This window comes from Megalobrama amblycephala, linkage group LG3 (assembly GCF_018812025.1).
Source record: "Megalobrama amblycephala isolate DHTTF-2021 linkage group LG3, ASM1881202v1, whole genome shotgun sequence".
NCBI lineage: Eukaryota > Metazoa > Chordata > Actinopteri > Cypriniformes > Xenocyprididae > Megalobrama > Megalobrama amblycephala.
In genome coordinates, this window is record NC_063046.1 from 12568311 (window position 1) to 12589294 (window position 20984).

A 20984-nucleotide genomic window follows, 5' to 3' on the forward strand; every position below is an offset into this window, starting at 1 on the left:
AATAAATTGACATCATTCACTCACCAGTGACAAGCTTGTCTCAGCAGTTTGGACTGATGGATGCTTACATATCTCTGCAGGTCCTGGCTGAGTTGGTGAATGTTATCCAGCACCTTTTCATTATTACCTTTTAAAAAGTCTGCTGTAATCCTGTATGACATGAGTGGTGATGAGAGACACTTGTAGAAGGATATGCTGGCAAGCCCTTTAAAACTGCACTTACTGCAAGAGAGAGCGAATGAGAGAAGGAGCATTTAAGAGATTAAAAAGGGCAGTAAGAAGGCTGGCAGAGATTAAGTAAAATCTCTTATGCTCACCAAAGCTGCATTTATTTGATCAAAAATACAGTACAAACATAAATATTGTGAAACGTTATTACAATTTAAAATAATTATTTTCTATTTGAATACATTTTAAAATTTTCAGTAGTCATCATTACTCCAGTCTTCATTGTCACATGATCCTTCAATAATAATTCTAATACACTGAAACTTGAGAATAAATGTATTATTGTCAATGTTGAAAACAGTTGTGCTGCTTAATAATTTTGTGTGAAATGGTGATATATTTTCTTCAAGATTCTTATTCTATTCTTGCATCCTTGCTAAAAAAAATCTTAACCCCAAATTTTTGGACTTTAGTGCATATACCTTTAGTGAATAAAAATAAAGGTGCAATATGTAAGAATTTTGCAGTAAAATATCCAAAAACCACTAGGCCAGTGTTATATATTTTGTTCACTTGAGTACTTACAGTATCCCAAATGTTTGCAACTATTTGTAAATCGTGAGAAAATTGCAATTTTAACCAAGGCTCCGGGACGTGTGAGGAGTCGCCTGTCAATGGCGTCATACCCGCGTTACCCTCGGTTCTTTAATATTTATATGTTTTAAAAGGCAAGGGAACAACTGTTTTGATGTATTTATAGACAGAAAACTAATTATTGTTATATAGCTCAACACATCATACTCATGACCGGAAAAGCGGAAGCGGCGCCGGTGACTGTGTCATAATAAAAGTCCTGCTGCTCGTGAGGCGTGTGTTGCGCAATCGCTCCAGCGGCCTCGTTCAGCTCCAACAACACTCGGTCCTGCTCTGCTTCACACTACAGTAACGTTAATAATTGCATCCATGAACATGATTTCTTCCCTTATCCTATCCCAATTATTTTCCACCAGCCATTGAGGTGAAGACCACATGTCCCAAGATTCCGCTCTCAAACTTGCCGTCACCAAGCTACGCCTTTGTTTTGAATAGGCCTCTAGCGACCTCTAGCGGACAAAAAATATTACATATTGCACCTTTAACAGTTCTCAGAATAGCATACTACACAATGTTAGGTGGATTCAATGGACCTATCTAAATTAAATAACACACATAAATCATATGTTTCTGCATACAAATGATGATCAGGTGCAGTTCATACATTCCTACAAAAAAAAGAAAAAAAAAAAGAAAAGAAAAAAAACAGTGCTGTACACAAACAGATTTTCCATAATCCAAATAAGTGACATTGATGACTGTCCTTCTGCCACCACAAAACATGATCTGATGCAACAGAGTGGCACATGTCCAGTGTTAGAGCTCAGTAAAGGGAATCTCCCTATAATCAGACATACAATGCCATCTGCAAAATGTACCCACATATGTAGAATGTTGTTCATCTGATGTAAAGGATAATACATATTTGAAGGCTATATGCAGTATTTTGGCTAGAACACATGCAGCATACACATATGTGCTTGATCCTTTCCAAAGTCAAGAATAAGCCATGCCATATTCATGTGGTCTGTGATGAGCATGACGTCACTAACATTAAAGATCCTCCTGCTGCAATACCATCATAATTTTACACTCAGCAGAGCTAAGACACACACAGGGAAGGTCACCTACTGTGCATGAATGGATCCAGTCACTCATACACTCTTAAAAATAAAGGTTCCAAAAAGTCTTCCACAGCCTGATGCTTTTTAGAAAAAAAAACATATAATGGTGTTTCAAAGTCCCCAGGATGACTTCCACTCTTAGAAGAAAAGGTTGTGAATAGAACCTTAAATGGTTCTGTAACGGTGGCTGTTTCAGAGGAAGTGCAGCAAACATTTATTCAAACAAACATAAAGTAAATCCAGGCAAAACTGATAAATCCAGACACGGGCAAGGAAGGCAAAACAAAACTGACAACAAGCACACGCATAACATCCATGGAAGAACAACACCAGACAAAGAACATGAGAAACACTGGGGTATACAGTTGTGGTCAGAATTATTGGTACCCTTGGTAAATATGATCAAAGATGACTGTAAAAATAAATCTGCATTGTTTATCCTTTTGATCATTAATTCATACAATTAGCAAAAATGTAACCTTTCATTGAAGGAAAAGAATTGAAAGTGGGGGAAATCACATTGTGAAATAAATGTTTTTCTCCAAAACATGTTGGGCACAATTATTGGCATCCTAAGAATTTTTCATGACTAAAATATCTCTGAAGTAGGCTATATTTCCATTCCCAGGGTGATCATGAACATGAAATTGTCCAGCCATGACTTGGCTGCCATGACAGCCATGACAGGAGTATAAACATGAGGAAACACAAAGGCCAAATTCCCTTAATCATTCATCAAAATGAGTAAAACCAAAGAATATAGTTCTGATGTGCAGCAAAAGATTGTTGAGCTTCACAAAATTGAAGGTGGCTGTAAGAAAATAGCTAAACCATTGAAAATCCCCATTTCTACTATCAGGGCATAATTGAGAAGTTCCAATCAACTAAAGATGTTATAAATCTGCCTGGAAGAGGACGTGTGTCTAAATCATCCTAATGCATGGTGAGGAGGAAAGTTTGAGTGGCCAAAGACTCCAAGGATCACAGCTGGAGAATTGCAGAGATTAGTTGAGTCTTGAGTCTCAGAAAGCCTAAAAAAAATGATCAAACAGCACCTATATCCCTACAAGTTGTTTGGGAGGGTTTCAAGAAAAGTCCTATGCTCTCATCCAGAAACAATCTCCAGCACATTCAGTTGTCAGACACGACTGGAACTTCAAAAGGGACCGACTTCTACGGTCAGATGAAACTAAAAAAAGAGCTTTTTGGCAGCAAACCCACCAGATGGGTTTGGTGCACACGTGGATAAAAAGTACCCCATGCCCACGGTTAAATATACTGCTGGATATTTAATGTTGTGGGCCTATTTTTCCGCTGGAGGTCCTGGACATCTTGTTCAGATACATGGTATCATGGATTCTATTAAATACCAACAGATAAAAAATCAAAACCTGACACTTCTGCAAGATATCCAATAATGGGCCGTGGTTGGAACTTCCATCAGGACAATAATCCAAAACAAACATCAAAACCAACACAAAAATGTGTCACTGAGCACAAAATGAAGCCTCTGCCATGGCCATCCCAGTCCCCTGACCTGAACCCTATAGAAAATGAGTGGAGTGAACTGAAGAGAAGAAGCACCAACATGGAGCTGGGAATCTGAAGGATCTGGAGAGATTCTGCATGAAGGAATGTTCTCTGATCTCTTGTCAGGTGTTCTCCAAACTCATCAGGCATTATAGGTGAAGACTCTGAGCTGTTATCTTTGCAAAAGGAGGTTGCAAAAAGGATTGAATAAAAGGGTGCCAATAATTGTGGCCAACGTGCTTTTGAGAAAAAACATTTATTTCATAATGTGATTTTCCCCCCACTTTCAATTCTTTTCCTTCAATGAAAGGTTAGATTTTTGCTAATTTTATGAATTAAAGATCAAAAGGATCTTTGATTATATTAACCAAGGGTGCCAATACTGCACACAAGGGGCGATTGGCAAACAAGAAACACCTGGGAACAATCAGAAACTAATCAACAAGAAAAAGTACAAAGGACTACAAAACATGGCACAGAACAGGAAATAAGTCCACATAAGACCTGGGAACACAGGCTGGGATCATGACAGACCCCCCCTTAAAGGTGCCAGGAGGGAAGTGGAGAGGAGACAGAACAGGGGGAGGGACAGAGGGCCTGGCCCATGAGGTGGGAGAAGGACTGGAGACTGAGGCAGATTGGGAAGCCAGGGCGGATCAGGCTGAGCAGGTGGCCGGAGCGGATCAGGCTGAGCAGGTGGCCGGAGCGGCACAGGCTGGACAGGCAGCCAGGGTGGCGCTGATGGGACGAAGATCCCCATGGCGGAGCAGAAGACCACCACAGCAGCACAGACTAGTCTGAAGACCTCCACGATGGACCAGAAGACCACTACAGTGGCAGGGATTGAACTGAAGACCCCCACAGCAGACCAGAAGAAAACCACAGTGGCGTAGACTGGACTGAAGACCCCCATGGTGGAACTGAAGACCACCACATCTGTGCAGACAAGGCTGGAGACCACCACTGTGGATCTGGCAAAGGTGGCAGAACAACAACAGAAAGCTCAGACAGATTAGTGATGGCCCCAGAGGCCAAACAGAGACAGTGGAGGATTCAAAATCTGCCTTGGCCAAAGCAGGGCTGGCAGAAATTTCAAGAGTGATCTCCATGGTCCTGTCCAGGAGAACAGGATGTTCAGGGGTGACCTTCATGGTCACATCTGTGCAGACAATTAGTTGAGAAACGACCTCTGTGGTCATGTTGATGCAGACAGGCAGCTCCAGAATGACCTCTGAGTCATGTCAGTGCAGACAGGAAACTCAGGTATGACCTCCGTGGTCGCAAAAGGGCAGACAAGAAACTCAGGAACAACCTCTGTGGTCATATCAAGACAGACAGGGAGTTCACAGGCTGGAACTGACACATGGCTGAGCTCTGGGGCAGGAGTGGGCTCTGAAGTGGGCTCATGGGGGCTCTGAAGGGGACTCCTGGGCTGAAGCTGGTTCTAGAGCAGACTCATGGACTGAAGAGCAATGTGAGGCCCAAACACACAAAATGGCCACGGCTATAACAAGCAGCACTGAGGATAACGGCAGTCTCAGAAACAGGCAGCGCTGCAGTAGACAGATTTAAGGGCACAGGCCTTAGAATGCCAGCTGCTCTTGCTGAGATCAGCTGTGGGTCTGCCAAGTTGGAGATCAGCCTCTAAAGGCCTTGAAATGCCTGGATGTCTTCAAATGCGACATTCATAACAACAGGGAACACTAGTGTGGCGGCAATGACGGCTGGAGATTCTGGCGTTGGAGGTACAGCGTGAATGTCGCATTCATCCTCCACAGCACCCACAGTAAAAGCAGACCTGCTCAGCTGCAATGCTAGGTTGATATAAATCCTAGAGTCCAAATAGGGTCCCATAGTGGCATGATCGAGCTGAACGGCTCAGATAGCCCCTCCCTCCCCCCACACACACAGAAAAAATATAATGAGGGAGACCTCCTCTATCTTGGTCAACTGAGCATTGAACCTTTTTTTCAAATAGCATCCCTTTTTCCTGTTAATGGGGCAGGAGTGGGCTCTGAAGTGGACTCATGAGCTAAAGGGGGTTCTGGAGGGGACTCCTGGGCTGAAGCTGGTTCTGAAGCAGACTCATGGACTGGAGAGCAATGTGCGGCCCAAACACACAAAATGGCCGTGCTATAACAGGCAGTACTGAGGATAACAGCAGTCTCAGAAACAGGCAGCGCTGCAGTAGATACTGTAAGGGCACAGGCCTTAGAATGCCAGCTGCTCTTGCTGAGATCAGCTGTGCGTCCGCCAAGTTGGAGATCAGCCTCTGATAGCCTTGAAACGCCTGGATGTCTTCAAATGCAACATTCATGACAACAGAGAACACTAGTGTGTCGGCAATGACGGCTGGATACTCTGTCGTGGTAGGTACAGCGTGAATGTCGCGTTCATCCTCCACAGCACCCAGAGTAAAAGCAGACCTGCTCAGCTGCAATGCCTGGTTGATATAAAATCCTAGAGTCCTATAACTTTTTTTAATAGGCGATACATGTTTGATTGATAAGATAGAGACAGAAAAGAAAGATAGAAAATGTGAGATTAAAGACAGTTCTTAAGTAAAAGATTTAGTCCTTTTTTAAATAACAAAGCTTAAAAAGAAAAGGTTCAATTTAGTAATTTATCTGAAAGGGTCACGTGGGCTGACTAAACACAAATTCTGTGTATCTGCCACTCAAGAGTGCTCAGGCTGAAGTACTAATAGTAATGGATGCGTCCTCACTCACACACACTCAGCAGTGGAACTTTCCAAATTACAGCTGGCCAGTTTTTCTCAGGAACAGAACATGCGCACACAGAGACAGTGGTAGAGACGGTGCATATATATTTATACTGTCTGGAAAATGTGTGTGTGAAAACAAAAATACTGTATGACTATATAAATACATGACTGACTTTGATCTCACCATTCAACAGAAGCAGCTCTGCAAACAGAACCAGCATCCTATAAGAAATGTTGCATGAATTATTGAAACACTCCACAAAATAAAGCACTTTCTTTAATATATCACGTCTTGGCATGCATTGCTAACTCAGTGCTGAGACCATAGAGTTATGGAGGTTTCCCCTGACAGATCAGTTTAATGTTTAACTCATAATGCATTTCATTCCACTAGAGATTAGAAGAGAGTGACATTAGAAAGAAGCTCCAAGAGCACTGGATTACTGAATGTGTGCATATGTCAAGATTTCAGAAAGATATATTATTGTGAATAATCCCATATGCAGTGCAGCTATTAGTGACATAATGTTTACGCATGTGCAAATGCAAATGCGTGTCACTTCACTTTAAGCAGTATATTCCTGTATTACTGAATCCTTTCAGGAAAATGTGCATTCATAGAAAAAGTTAAGCTGATAGTTACCAGCAGACATACTGTAATGAGGCTGAAGGAACATCCATGGAAATCCCACTCCAACTATGAATCTGTTCATAGTCCTGATGGTTTATAAACCATTAAAGGGCTTCACAGCAGGTGGCTGCTGCAGTTCTGCAAAGTGTGCAAAATTTACTCTAGTATGTGTGTTTGTATTCATCAATGTAACTCTTACTACATCAAAATGCTCATGCGGCCCATCCAATACATGTTAATGAGTGTGCTCAGGGCTTTAACAGTAGCCATGTACAGGCTGACAAATGATTTTTTTAAAAATAGCCAATAGTGTTTCGCCTAGATCACAGCTCGGCCAGAGCTGTTGAGCTTGTAAAGCCCAATATTCCTAATAATTTCTAACCGTTTCTCCTCCAAATCTCCTCCATATTGCTTTAAAATGTAGCAGTGTTTGTAGAATACAAATATGTCCGAACGTTTTGTAGTCTGAGCCGACTCGCACGTATGATCCGCTATCTCTGGATCGGAGCAGATTGTGCTCGCGCTGCGGCGGTTCACGTGACACTAACGCAAAACAGACTTTATTCGCATCAATGGAAAGCATATTTACACTATCTCCCTATATTTACACATTCCCTATCCTCTATATAGTGCACTATGTGCCATTCACCATATAGAAACTAGTAAATGTGTGAACAAATGACCGATTTCAGCCGCAGCTTCAGCTTCTGTTAATAGTGTAGGAAGGGGCGGGAATTCAGATTCTAGAGAGCATTTGATTGGACAGAAGATTTGATGAGAAGCTGAAGTTTGCAGTGATGTCATGAAAATCCGTGATCCGTTTTAGCGGAAGTTTTGAATGCTTATATCTCCTAAATGAGAATTTTGTCATTGTTTTGGAACAAACCAGCTTATTCATAACCTTAAGGTTAACATAGTTATATTAAAAGATAAATTCACGGGGATATTTAAATAGGCTTACTTAGTGGTGATCTGTTTTTTTCCGTCTGGTTTTAGAGTTTTGGGCATTTTTTTATTTTGCATAAACTATCTAGACTGGTTTTAAAGTTTGGGGCATATTTATTTCATTTTATTTTGCACAAACTATCTAGACTGGTTTACATTTCTTTCTTTTTTTTAATAATTTTTAAAATTAATATTTTGTAGATTTAAAAAAAATGGTTGCCCCTGGTAAAATAGTAAACTATAGTTATACAAGTGGTTGTGGCTTAACAGCTTATTGTCTAGAATCTTTGAACTGTTAAGATTCTAAAATAAAAAGAAAGGAAGACTTTTTTTAAGCTTTTGCATTTCAACCTGCTGTCTTTCACTATTTGTTTTACGTGTGTATTGGTTTCAATAGAAACTGAATGAAATGGTTGTATGAGGATAGTATTCTGAGATTAGCAGAAAGCCGCAGATCAGATGCAGATGCGAGCACAGAACTCTCACTCTTGCTGTGCAGAAATCCATCCATGCTAAAAATAATCACAGTGGATAGAAAGGAGTTCTTCACATTGAAGAAATGAGAAAACAATGTGTGTGGGCGTGATAAGAGAACTTGTCAGATATGTGCAGAAACATTTACCTTCACAAGACATAAGATGGCACTTCTCCACATATTTGTAGACATTTCCATAACACATTTCTAGACAGAAAAATGGCCATAGGTTGTTCACGGTCTTTTGTTGGGTCACTCAGCTGGAACCACATCTGTCAACATAAAAAATGTATAACTCAGATAACATAGCCACTGGCTCACACTTGACTATTATGTCAAAACCTTTTTACTTAGACTTAAGTGGTGAACATTGAAATAGTCACAATATTTATTAAGGAAAAGGAGCAAATGCATACCAAAAATTGGGTTGGCCAGAGCAATACTTATTTTTTCATATTCTACGTAAGAACAACAATCAACACTGGGAAACTAGGAGAGGATACAAATTTTTGGACCCCTCTATACTATTACAAATTAATGTTCTCAATAAAGCAATGAACACTGTAACAATACGACCCTGCAGTTAAATGATTTCTATACTTACGTACTGTACTGTATTTGCACTGTCTTCTTTGTATGTATCAGATGGTCATTTACTTCTTCCAATTTTAATATATATAAAAAAAATGGTCTCAAATCTCAAGCAAATGGTCCCATTGTGGTCATTTTTTTCTTTCTGGCATATTTGGGCCAATATATATATATATTTTATGTCACTTTTTATGTTTAGCAATTGCTAGAAATATCCACAGTATATTCATCATCAAATGTTTTCTTTATAATTTTTTGTTTGTTTGTTTTGTTAATTTGTTTCTTTAAAAAATAATATATGCAATAGAAGAAAATGCAAGGCAAAATAAGGAAATTGAGTTGCATTATTATAACAGCTATTAATTCATAAACACTTTTGTTTGAAAACAATGCTGTTCAATGCAAAAGATTAAGAACTAGTTTACAGTTTCAGCATAGTGTTAATGAATACATTCACACACAAGTGCCAAATGTATATGATGTACTCAACCACACACTCATGGGCTAAGCCAAAAAAGGTCAAATATTTAGCGGTCTTTTAACCATATTAATTACAAATCACTGGTCAGGAAATTAGCAAGAATTGCACAAATACTATGACTAAAGTAACATATATATATAGCCTTCCCCTTTGTTTTCTTTAAACATTCAAGCCATTCGGGTAAACTTACAGCTTTTTACAGGAAGAAGAGTCAGTGTTGTTCCACTCAATGTTAGTGCCTTCAATCAGTTCATGAATAGTTGAAAAATGTTTCCTAGTTATTTTGAGTTTAATGTGAGACCAAATATTCACTATAAAGTTCAAATCTGGACTCTGACTAGGCCATAACATTAGCCTGATGGGCTTGATCTCAAGCCACTTTTTGGTTGTCTTTGCAGTTTGGGCAGGATTGTCTTGTTGGAAAATAACATCTGATCATTCCTCATTAGATAACAGCTTTTCAATTGTGGGAAGCAAGCCATTTTGCAATATACTCCTGTACTCCAAAGCTCACCAATACCAACAGCTAAAAATGCTCCCTACACAGTCAACTCTTCCTCCATGTTTCACTGTGGTAGAGACGCATTTATTATTATACTTCTCAGCAGATTTTCAAAGACGCCGCTCTGGAGCATCACCATGCATCTTGTGTTTCATTGTGATTCATCACTCCACACAGCTTCCCATATTCTGCCAAAAAACTTCATTCTGTCTTTGATGCATTTCTGAGACAGCAATGGCTTTTTAAGTAGTGCATTTGCTTACATTTTTTCAAAATTCCTGACCAATAATTTGTTGTTAAGAAAATTAAAAGGATACTGTTTAGGTATTCTTGGCTTGGCCTTTTGTTCTCTTTTGGAGTGTATATACGACACAATATGTGCATATAGTGCCATTTGACCTTACATTTTGATAACAGTTTCTGGCCTGGTTCCACAGACAGGGCTTGGATTAAGCCAGGATTAGACCTTAGTTCAATTAGGACATTTAAGTAGCTTTTATAAACATGGCTCAGAAAAAAACATTACTGGCACTGACATATTTTAAGAAAACTTTCAGTTAAAACTAGGCCTGTCGCAATAATCAATATATCGACTTATAGCACAATATATGTACATAACCTCAATAATTTTTGGTGACGCAATATATAGCCCATTATGTTTACATGATAATGAATGTCACCAACATTTTGCCAGTCATGCTGTCATCAGCAGTTCCTACACAGAGCAGTCATCGACAGGTGAAAAAAGACGTTATTTGAGGCGTTATAGTGTTTTCCTGACAACTACAGACAGTTCTTAAGTTTTTTTTTTTACTTGTTACTTTGCACTTTTTTAGAAAATATTTACAGTTTATTCAAGTTTTTTTATTTAGGATATTACATTTTTTGATCCTTCATTTCCATGATCTAAAGAATTAAATGGCTGTGGTCATTTCCTACTTGCATTATTATGCTGTTATGATTATATATTCAGTGGCATAAAATGGTCTTAAAATGACAATAATATCCTTTATCGCAATTATTTCTGGAACAATATATCGCATAACAAAAAGTAGTTATCATGACAGACCTAGTTAAAACAGCTCAATAATGCATTTTAGTCTAGGCTTAAAGGATTAGTCCACTTTTAAATAAACTTTTCCTGATAATTTACTCACCCCCATGTCATTCAAGATGTCCATGTCTTTCTTTCTTCAGTCAAAAAGAAATTAAAGTTTTTGATGAAAACATTCCAGGATTTTTCTCCATATAGTAGACTTGAATGGGCACCAAACGATTGAAGGTCAAAATTAGTTTCACTGCAGCTTCAAATTGTTCTACACGATCCCAGATGAGAAATAAGGGTCTTATCTAGTGAAACCATCGCTCATTTTCTGAAAAAAATTGAAAATTATATAAGTTTTAACCTTAAATGCTCATCTTGAACTAGCTCTCTTCTTCTTCTCCTCTATTTGAATTCCAGCAGTGTAGATGCTTCTAAGCGTATTACTGCCCTCCTCAGGTCAAAGTTTGAACTAAATTTTATATGCAATATGCTAGTGCAAGTATATAACAATTAGTTCAAACTTTGACCTGAGGAGGGCAGTAATACACTTAGCAGTGTCTACACTGCTGGAATTCAAATAAAGAAGAAGAAGAAGAGAGCTAGTTCAAGATGAGCATTTAAGGTTAAAACTTATATAATTTTCATTTTTTTTTTCAGAAAATGAGTGATGGTTTCACTAGATAAGACCCTTATTTCTCATCTGGGATCATGTAGAACAATTTGAAACTGCAGTGAAACTAATTTTGACCTTCAATCATTTGGTGCCCATTCAAGTCTACTATAAGGAGAAAAATCCTGGAATGTTTTCATCAAAAACTTTAATTTCTTTTCGACTTAAGAAAGAAAGACATGGACATCTTGGATGACATGGGGGTGAGTAAATTATCAGGAAAAGTTTATTTAAAAGTGAACTAATCCTTTAAGCCTTGTCTGTGAAACTGGGGGTCTGTTTGTTGCTATTTATGGCCTCAACAACTAGATAATTTCATAAAAACACTCCATATATGTCCATTGAAGAAAGGTTTTAATAAATCAGCCAGGACAGAGAAATTGATCAAGGCAACTCATATAATTTCAACCATTTTAAAAAAATAGGCAATGAAACATAAATATTAAAATAAACATATTGAACAGCATATGCTGTTATATAAATATATATCCAAGAAAAAAATCTTAGTCATATGCAGCACATTAGAGTTTAAAGAAAGATTTTCCCCACTATAAATATACAAAACAATATATTCTGTGTTCCAATACACCCAATATATCCTAAATATGCACTGTGGCACTGGTACAAACTGAAGCTACGGCTTCAATTGAAGCAAACTGAGGCATGATTATACTCAAAAATAGTCTAACTGAAAAGTTCTCCCAGAGGATATAGCCATATAGGGCTAGCATTATGTGCCGTATTCAACCTGCATGAGCACATGCAGCTGCTGTCGGATGACAGCAGTATTGAAGGAAGACAGGAAACGAGGTAATTCCCCTCTGAGAAGTTCCTCTAAAGGCACAAACTGCAGAACCTGCCTCCCCAGCTCAAGTTTAACTTTCTTCATGTTCTCCATCACGTCCCGGAGAAAGTCCAGCAGCCGGGGTAGGACTGAAGGTGGAGAGAAACCCATACACACAAGAGCAGCATGAGGCCAACCAGACAAGGAACGGAATGTAATGTAACGAAAACACAGGTGGAGTGTGAAAACTAGGCCGGATGTGAAGCGGGTTAAGGCCGAACATAAGGGAATCACAAGGGCTGACCCAAGACGCTGGTTCTGCAGAGCATAAAGCACAGCGTTCAGAAGCTCAAGTTGATAGTCTGGTTGTCCGTCGTGCAACGTGGAATCCTGTACCTCACAACAAGATGGTCCTTGCAAAAACTCTGGCTGGAATTTAACGCCTACAAGTGTGCCATCACACCAAGACCGGCTTCTCAGCACCAAACAAGATGTCACATCAGGATGGCTGCAAATCTCAGATAAGATGCTTACAGGGGAGTCAGTCCTGCAGGAGTTGCACATTGGCACGGCTCTGTCTGAATGATTTACCGCCTTGACCCTCAGGTTCTCTTCCAGAGCTTCATTCAGGAAGTCTAGCATTTCTTGATCACAGAAGGTGGAACTGCAGACTTTGGGCAGGGCAGCTCCCTCAAGGGCAAACCAGGTTCCCAAATCGCACTCATCCAATGGGCCACTAAGTACAATCTCACATCCTTCTGTTCCTGCAAGATGCTTCTCAATTAATGCCCCATAATTTCCTTGAGCAAGGCGCTGCTTCCATCCCTGAAGTTCCATCTCTTTGCGCTGATTGAAAGAGCCCATTTGCTTCCTCTCGCAGTGTTTCACCCATCTGGCCACACCACCACGGCAAACCCAGCTTTTCCGAGGAAGGTAATGAACATTGAAACGTTTTGTATAAAACTCTGCTGCATATTCCCTGAGCTGCTCCAATCGCCTGCGCTGTTCTACACTCATGCCTACAAAAAGCTTAAGGTTCTCCTGGATTGTGTTAACTTGCAATGCATGGAAAAAAGCACATATCTCTTCATGCTGACTTAGAAATGAGTCTGGAATGCAGCGGCGTGGAAAGAGCGCCACAGTGGTTGACAGGTCTGGCCCGTAATTACGGATTAACTTTGAGAGCAATGGTCGAATTTGTTCTTTGGCTTGATAGTCCAAGCACACTATATACAGTTCTGAATTTCCAGACTTGCTTGTGCCTGGCTTGAAGATGTTTACAGAACGGAAGCAGCATGCAAGGAGATACAGAAGACAGACAGATGAGTGTTCAAATAGCGTGAACATCTTCAGAACAAATGAGCCTCCAGTTCCTAACAGCAGTAGCGCACAAACGGCTTCGCAATATTGTAGCGGAGCAACTAATCTCTCCTGCTCTCCTGGGTCTCCCTGACAGTCAAAGCTTCCATCTGCTGTAACCAAATCAACACAGCGCATGTTGCTCACAAATCTGGGCAGTTCCAGCAGATGCTTCTGAAGCATTATGTCGCCTGTGTTGTCGGATCCAAAGAACCACCAAGGCAGAGTGTGTGCGATGAGTCTGTCATCTGTAATAGTGCAACCACGCCCGTTGGCTTCATAGTATGGATTTAGTGTGTTCGCAATCCAGCTCCAGTCACAGTGAAGGCCACTCGTCTTTAGGAAGTGATTCAGAGCTGATATGAAGGCACCAGGGGCTTCACACAAGTGTATGGAGTTCAACTCGCCACTCTTCAAGGCATTGTCAGGAAGGAGATTAAAAGTGCCAAGGATCTCATAGAACTTGGCCCAAGCCTGCGTGCACAGCTCTGCGTTTGTTGTGGAGCGAAGGTGGGCTGTAACAGTGCCTGCTCGGTTGGTGAAACAAGTATGCTGGTGCCATACCGACAGGTCTTTATCGCTGAGTTGATTCTTCACTTCATTTAGTGATCGTTTCAGAGCCTGCAAACGTGGGTGACTTGCGTGAGGATCACAGAGCACCACACTTGGGTCAGGTAATTTCCATTCTCCTCCAGCAGGGGGAACATAACCTCTGACCTTGTTGAAGAGGTGGTGAAGCTCCGCACATATCTCCTCGTCACAAGTTTCTAGGGCATTTGATTTTTCTGGTGCCGTTCTTTTTCTCACTCCCCGGCCCCGGTTCATCTTTCAAACCTATGTTCGGTGACATCAATCACTCACAAAGCTGGAAAAGACAAAAACAATCGATCAAGATTTTTCTACATTAGCAGTATAATATGGCAGAATATGAATAGTTTAAAGGGATAGTTCAATCAAAAATGTCATCATTTATTTACTGTTGTTCCAAACCTGTATTGTCTTTCTTCTGTGGTACACACACACACACACACACACACACACACACACACACACACAAAAAAAAATATTTTAAAAAATCTTTGAAGTCAATGATAAAATAGTTTGGTTACAATTTCATGGACAAAAAAGAAAAACAACAAACACTGAAACATTTCTTTTATGTTCCACAGAAAAAAAAATTGTACATGGTTGGAATGACAGGAGTAAAATGACACAAGTTTTATTTTTGGGGTAAAGGGTTAGTTCACCCAAAAATGAAAATAAAGTAATTTATTACTCACCTTCATGTTGTTCTACACCCGTAAGACCTTTGTTCATCTTCGGAACACAAATTAAGATATTTTTGTTGAAATCCGATGGCTCAGTGAGGCCTGCATTCACAGCAATGACATTTCCTCTCTCAAGATCCATTAATGTACTAAAAACATATTTAAATCAGTTCATGTGAGTACAGTGGTTCAATATTAATATTATAAAGCGACGAGAATACTTTTGGTGCGCCAAAAAAACAAAATAATGACTTATATAGTGATGGCCGATTTCAAAACACTGCTTCAGGAAGCTTCGGAGCACAATGAATCAGCGTGTCGAATCAGCGGTTCGGAGCACCAAAGTCACGTGATTTCATCAGTATGGCGGTTTGACACGCGATCCGAATCATGATTCGATATAAAAGATTCATAACGCTCCAAAGCTTTATGAAGAAGTGTTTTGAAATCGGCCATAAGTCGTTATTTAGTTTTTTTTGGCGCATCAAAAATATTCTCGTCGCTTTATAATATTAATATTGAGCCACTGTACTCACATGAACTGATTTAAATAATGGATCTTGAGAGAGGAAATGTCATTGCTGGCTATGGAGGCCTCACTGAGCCATCGGATTTCATCAAAAACATCTTAATTTGTGCTCCGAAGATTAACGAAGGTCTTACGGGTATGGAACAATTATTTTCATTTTTGGGTGAACTAACCCTTTAATTGTAAAGCTAGTAGATATTAAACTTCTGAAATGTTTCTAGTGAGTTCCTAATAGTTTTATTCGTTTTATTACAATTCTCTATTAAATTGATATTTAGGTAGTTTTTTTTTTTTTTTAGGGTTTCAGGATACAATTTATATGAAAATGTAATGTTAGATCCTGTAACTGGACAACCATTCTTATAAGTCTGTCACCTTTTTAAAACACTTTATTGCCTTCACTGGTTCATTTTAATGATCCTGCACTTTGACAAATGTATTTTAACATTAGTTAAAATTGCACAAATATCATATATATATATATATATATATATATAATTTTTTTTTAGGTGGTCACACAACTTCCCAAAAGAACCCAGGTAAAAAATACTAGTGTTTTTGAACCATACTATAGTAAACTGTAGTATACTGTATATATTATAGTATTTACAACACTTTGTTAATGAATGCTACAGCATACAATAATATTAAATATAGTGAACTGATCTACTGTAATACTGTAGTATACTTTAGTTTTTACTACAGTAAACTGTAGTGTATTGTAATATAATATACCCTATACATTAAAGAAAACTTAGTACAGTATTGGGTAATGTAATTTGTTTATATTACTATAGTTGTTATATTATCACAGCAACTATAGAGTTTCCACAACAAATTAATTCAAGTACTTTACTATAGTATGGTTCAAAAACACTATAGTATTTACTATAAATTACTATAGTATTTTTTCAACTGAATCCCAACTACCCATTAAATTCCAGTGATGCAATTTCCTTGCATCAAGAGGAGCTTATGATTAACTCATTTTATAGACCATCAAACAAAAGTCCATGACACAATAGGAAAAACAGCCTAAAACCCCCGTGTTTTCATTTATTTCATATAAGTATCGTGGATTGCATGTCTGGCTAGCTAGCAAACAAGCTAACGAGGCTACAGTATCTTAGAAATGTAAATAAAAGCTTCGTACAAAAATTATAGTTTAATTTATCATTCTTTTACCATGTTACTTTATGAACCGCTGCTTAATATCAACCGAATCTTTAACAGAGCTGACAGATGAACGCAATCGCTGATGTGGGACTGTTGTGGTGGCTAGTTTAGTGAAGATTTGCAGGAAAATCCGATGTGTCGATTACGGCCTGCTAAATTGAACTGGAAACGAAATTGATAGTATGATTTTGCTGTTTTGCATTAACGTTTACCAGAATTCGATGTCAAGAAACTAACAGAATGAGATCTGCTTGTGCTTACCGACCTCAGCACGGGTTCAGCTTCCTCAGTGTTATGCAGCGCGACACTCGCTTACAAGCTCGGCTGTGATAGGAGGAGGGGAGTGACTTCCAGCAAGACACACTTCTGTATTTCAATTCATTGTTAAGGTTACATTGAGATGTTGAAATTAAATTGTTAATGTTTCACTTTTGCTGTTCTGACGTGTTCTTGCATTTACACTTAATATGTATATTTATGACATAACATTGACTGTTCTCATCTAGCTGTTGGCTGTCTAATAGGGTTGCCAACTTCTGCAATAAGGGACAATCGTGATTCTTTATAGGAAAATAAGGGACAGATGAGATAAGGGACACTCAACATATTTGTACTATACCACACAGTGTAGGCCTATGTCATTTCAGTATCTGCAGTCAGGTTTGAAAAAGAAAAGGTTCTCAGACATAAACACATTTGGGTAATTTCTTGTCAAAATCAACAAAATTTCAAAAACTTACCCTGCTCAAATTTTTGGTTTTCTTTTTTCTTATTTTTTCCTGAAGAAAGACAAACATAAATGAAGAAGAAAGCCAAAATATTAATTGTAATGGATGTATATTTACTAAGTTTTCCAATATTTTGTAGATTGGGGTCAGAATTACACAGTTAAATCTGTTGATGTTAGCAATCTTTGTTGCATTATATGCCAGAAGTTCAAAAATGGTAAAAAGCACTTCTTATGTTTTTCGCCCAAAGTTTGCATTTCTTTAACTCATATTACAGATATCTTAATATCCTTTTAGATTCTAATTCTTAATTTTTTTTTTCTTTTCTTAATTTTAAAGGCCCAATATGGTTAATTTCAAGGGATCTCAATGCGCCTCCATGAGTAAATTAGTACACATTTTTAATGGTCGCACATTTTTCTAAAGAAATAATGTTGAAACTGGAAATGTATCTTGTTTTTTTCTATCAACACGATTGAACATTTTTGTCTGAGTGCCATAAATAGTATTTTTCCAAAAGTTTGTGTGCCTGTAATTCTATCTCAATATCCATCTATATTCTCATTCTTAATAAACCTTTCTTTTGTAATCTTCATTTTCAAGCCCTATATGGTCCATAGATACAATGTGGCTCCATGTTCAAATTGTTGAATTTTACCCGTTTTCTATAGCTACACCAACAGATATTAAACATCAACCTCTATTCAAAACCATAAACTTAAAAAAATAAATAAATAAAAAATTGTCAGGAAGACAGGCCTACATAGATGGCATAAAATGTGAAAGCATAATAACTGAACATCTTTGAAATTTCAGCCAATAAAGCATTTTTTTTGAACAATGGCACTTAAAAGTTTGATCTAAATGTTGTTGCAAACATGAATAAATGAAAATGCATATTTTTCAATTAAAGAGAAGTAGAGAGGATTAGCTTAGTATGGGCTGCTTTGAGACTTTATTATTTTGTTCCAATAAAGTTATGGCTACTTAAATGAGCATAACATGTTTTTTTTCATTTTGACATTATTTGCATTAGTGAAAGACGACTTCCCTTTTTGATCACGTCTTCCCTCAGGGAGATTGCATGTTTTCTAGCATGGCTGTATGTTGCTGAAATCAAAACGAGAACAGTGAAAGGGATTTGCCGTTAGCGCGAGACCCGCTGGATGTGAAACAGAAGCGACCGGCCGGCAGAGTCTGCTTGGTCTTAAAGCCTTCGGCGAACGGCTATGTTCGCAAATTTGTCTCAAAGGAATGCTTAATTCTCAGTTTAGAGCATATGCCTAAGAATACGGGACAAACTGCGTATGCCTTTCATACGGAACACTTCATTGATGCCTTAAATACGGGACGATTAATACGGAACGGTTGGCAACCCTACTAATAAACTGGCTTCTGATCTGCTCTCTTACACACACACACACACACACACACACACACACACACACACACACACACGCGCACACACACACACACACACACACACACACACACACACACACGTTGGGTTTTATGGGGACTTTCCATATACTGATTTTACTTCTATACAAACTGCATATTCTATCCCCAAACACAACCCTCAGAAAACGTTCTGCATTTTTACATTTTCAAAAAAACTTAATTCGGTATGCTTTTAAGCTGTTTTCCTCAGGAGGACCAAAAAATGGTGCCACAAGGTCAAACAATTCCGGACCTTGTGGTGATATTTTGTCCATACAGCGTGGGGAATACCTCATGTTATTCATTCAGCCACAATCTAAGACAACAAAGGTACTAATAAGACATCCATTATTTAGGAATGTGTCTTTAGTTTATTATATGCCTGGTATAGTTTACAGTGACATACTATCTTTTAAATAATCCCACCAGTTAATTTCAGTTCTAGTTATTAACCATAATGACAATTGCAGAAGTCCATCTCAAGCCTTAATGCATTATATGAAGCAAAATCTGGGTTGTCAGAAAGCTGTGCATGATTTACGTACAGTTTCTTTAATCTTTTTTATGCCTTTTTGTGCCCTGTATTATTGAATGCTTTGATAATATTGTAATCTGTTCTAGTGTTATGCTTTATTGACTATGATTATAATCATTTTGATATAATCATCATATGCATTATGTGCTTTTCTTTTAATTTAATTTATTTATTTTTTTCCAAGGACATTGATACTTTTATTTAACAAGGCCACATTACATTGATCAAAAGTGACATTTATAATGTTACAAAAGCTTTCTGTTCCAAATAAATGTTGTTCTTTCAAACTTTCTATTCATTAAATGATCCTAGAAAAATGCATCACAGGTTATACAAAAATATTAAGCAGCACAACTTACTGACAATAATAAGAAATGTTTCTTGAGCACCAAATCAGACTGATTTCTGAAGCATCATGTGACACTGATGATGAAAATTCAGCTTTGCCATTACATGAATAAATTATATTTAAAAATCAGTTATGAAAATCAGAAAACAGTTATCACTACATTGTAATAATATTTAACAAAATTACTGTTTTTACTGGATTTTTTTTAATCAAATAAATGACTTGACGGAGCATAAGAGACTGAACAGTGGGTTATTTTTTATATAGATATGTTTGGATATACATATAAGCATATAGCTTTGTTAGTACATATATGACATAATTTACATTATTTGCTATTGCTTCAAATAGTGTGTGTATCTGTGTTGAATCTCTTAAACTTTCTCACACATAAAAACAGGCTGTACTATTCATTGAGCAAGATCCACTGTCCAATTCTTTGATTTATAAAACAGCATGTCTTACAACAAATTGTGTTTTAACAAACAAAATGTATTGAATTCAAATCATGTCACCCATGGAAAATGGGTGAAGAAATATTGCCACTAAGCAATAGAAATGTGCGTGAGCAGAGATAAGAGCGATGCAGAGAAATTTCCCCTGGCTCAGCATATTGGAAATATGCGGCCGTATAACTGCCTGTGCATGTGTGAATTTAAGGCACAGTAATCTGTCAGGGTCAGATCATTACTATGGAGATGACAAGCATGCTTGCATGAATGGAGCGGTTTATTGCCATGGTGACAGGCAGATTTTGACCCCATTGCTCTTGTACAGTAAATGCCCAAGAAACAGAAAAGGGTCAAGGGATAAATTCAGACCTATGTTTAAGGTTACAGTGGGAAAGAGAATAAAAAGAAAGGGCACCAAAACACTATATAGACTTATAGAAATGTATACATTTATTGTTCTCATGCCAACTAATTCTGAGACATCATTGTCAAATGAGCAACATTTAGATGACCAGAATAGAGCTGAGCTGATGTGTGGGTGCTGTCATGCATAAATGTACATGTGTGCTCAAGTGTATTCATCAACGTAAGGGCGCTTGTGCTTGCATGTGCATTCAGCTGTCTCATATGGATGCGCACTCATGCGTATGAGGGTTGCGTTAAAGTGAGCACACTTATGTTGAAATGAGTGGATTATAGAATGCAGAGTGCTAAGAGATTGATACAACTTGACAAGGGTAGAGAGAGAGTATGATATGGTTTCTTAATTGTAACATCTTATTGCTGTAATCGGAAGATTGCTGCCTTTGAGCTGGGTTAACGTCACTGTAATAAATATATATCGAAAGTCACTCAGGATTAAAGTGCCTTGTAAATGACTGCT

The 20984-nt window shown here is 38.2% G+C and overlaps 1 protein-coding gene across 5 annotated transcripts; it reads right to left on the reverse strand.

Moving 5' to 3' along the window:
• Window positions 1-11818: 11818 nt before the first annotated feature.
• On the reverse strand, window positions 11819-16984 carry cmtr2 (cap methyltransferase 2). Of its 5 annotated transcripts, none has more exons than XM_048183935.1 (3): window positions 16863-16949; window positions 14615-14630; window positions 11819-14489 (listed from the first exon to the last, which is right to left on the reverse strand). In XM_048183935.1, exon 3 carries the CDS (start codon window positions 14447-14449, stop codon window positions 12212-12214), a length of 2238 nt encoding a protein of 745 aa, XP_048039892.1. In that variant the 5' UTR covers window positions 14450-14489; window positions 14615-14630; window positions 16863-16949; the 3' UTR covers window positions 11819-12211. The 5 variants fall into 5 exon arrangements, with proteins under 5 accessions (XP_048039892.1, XP_048039893.1, XP_048039889.1 ...); XM_048183936.1 differs by having other exon boundaries at window positions 16859-16913; XM_048183932.1 differs by lacking the exon at window positions 14615-14630 and having other exon boundaries at window positions 16863-16984.
• Between the last annotated feature and the right edge of the window lie 4000 nt (window positions 16985-20984).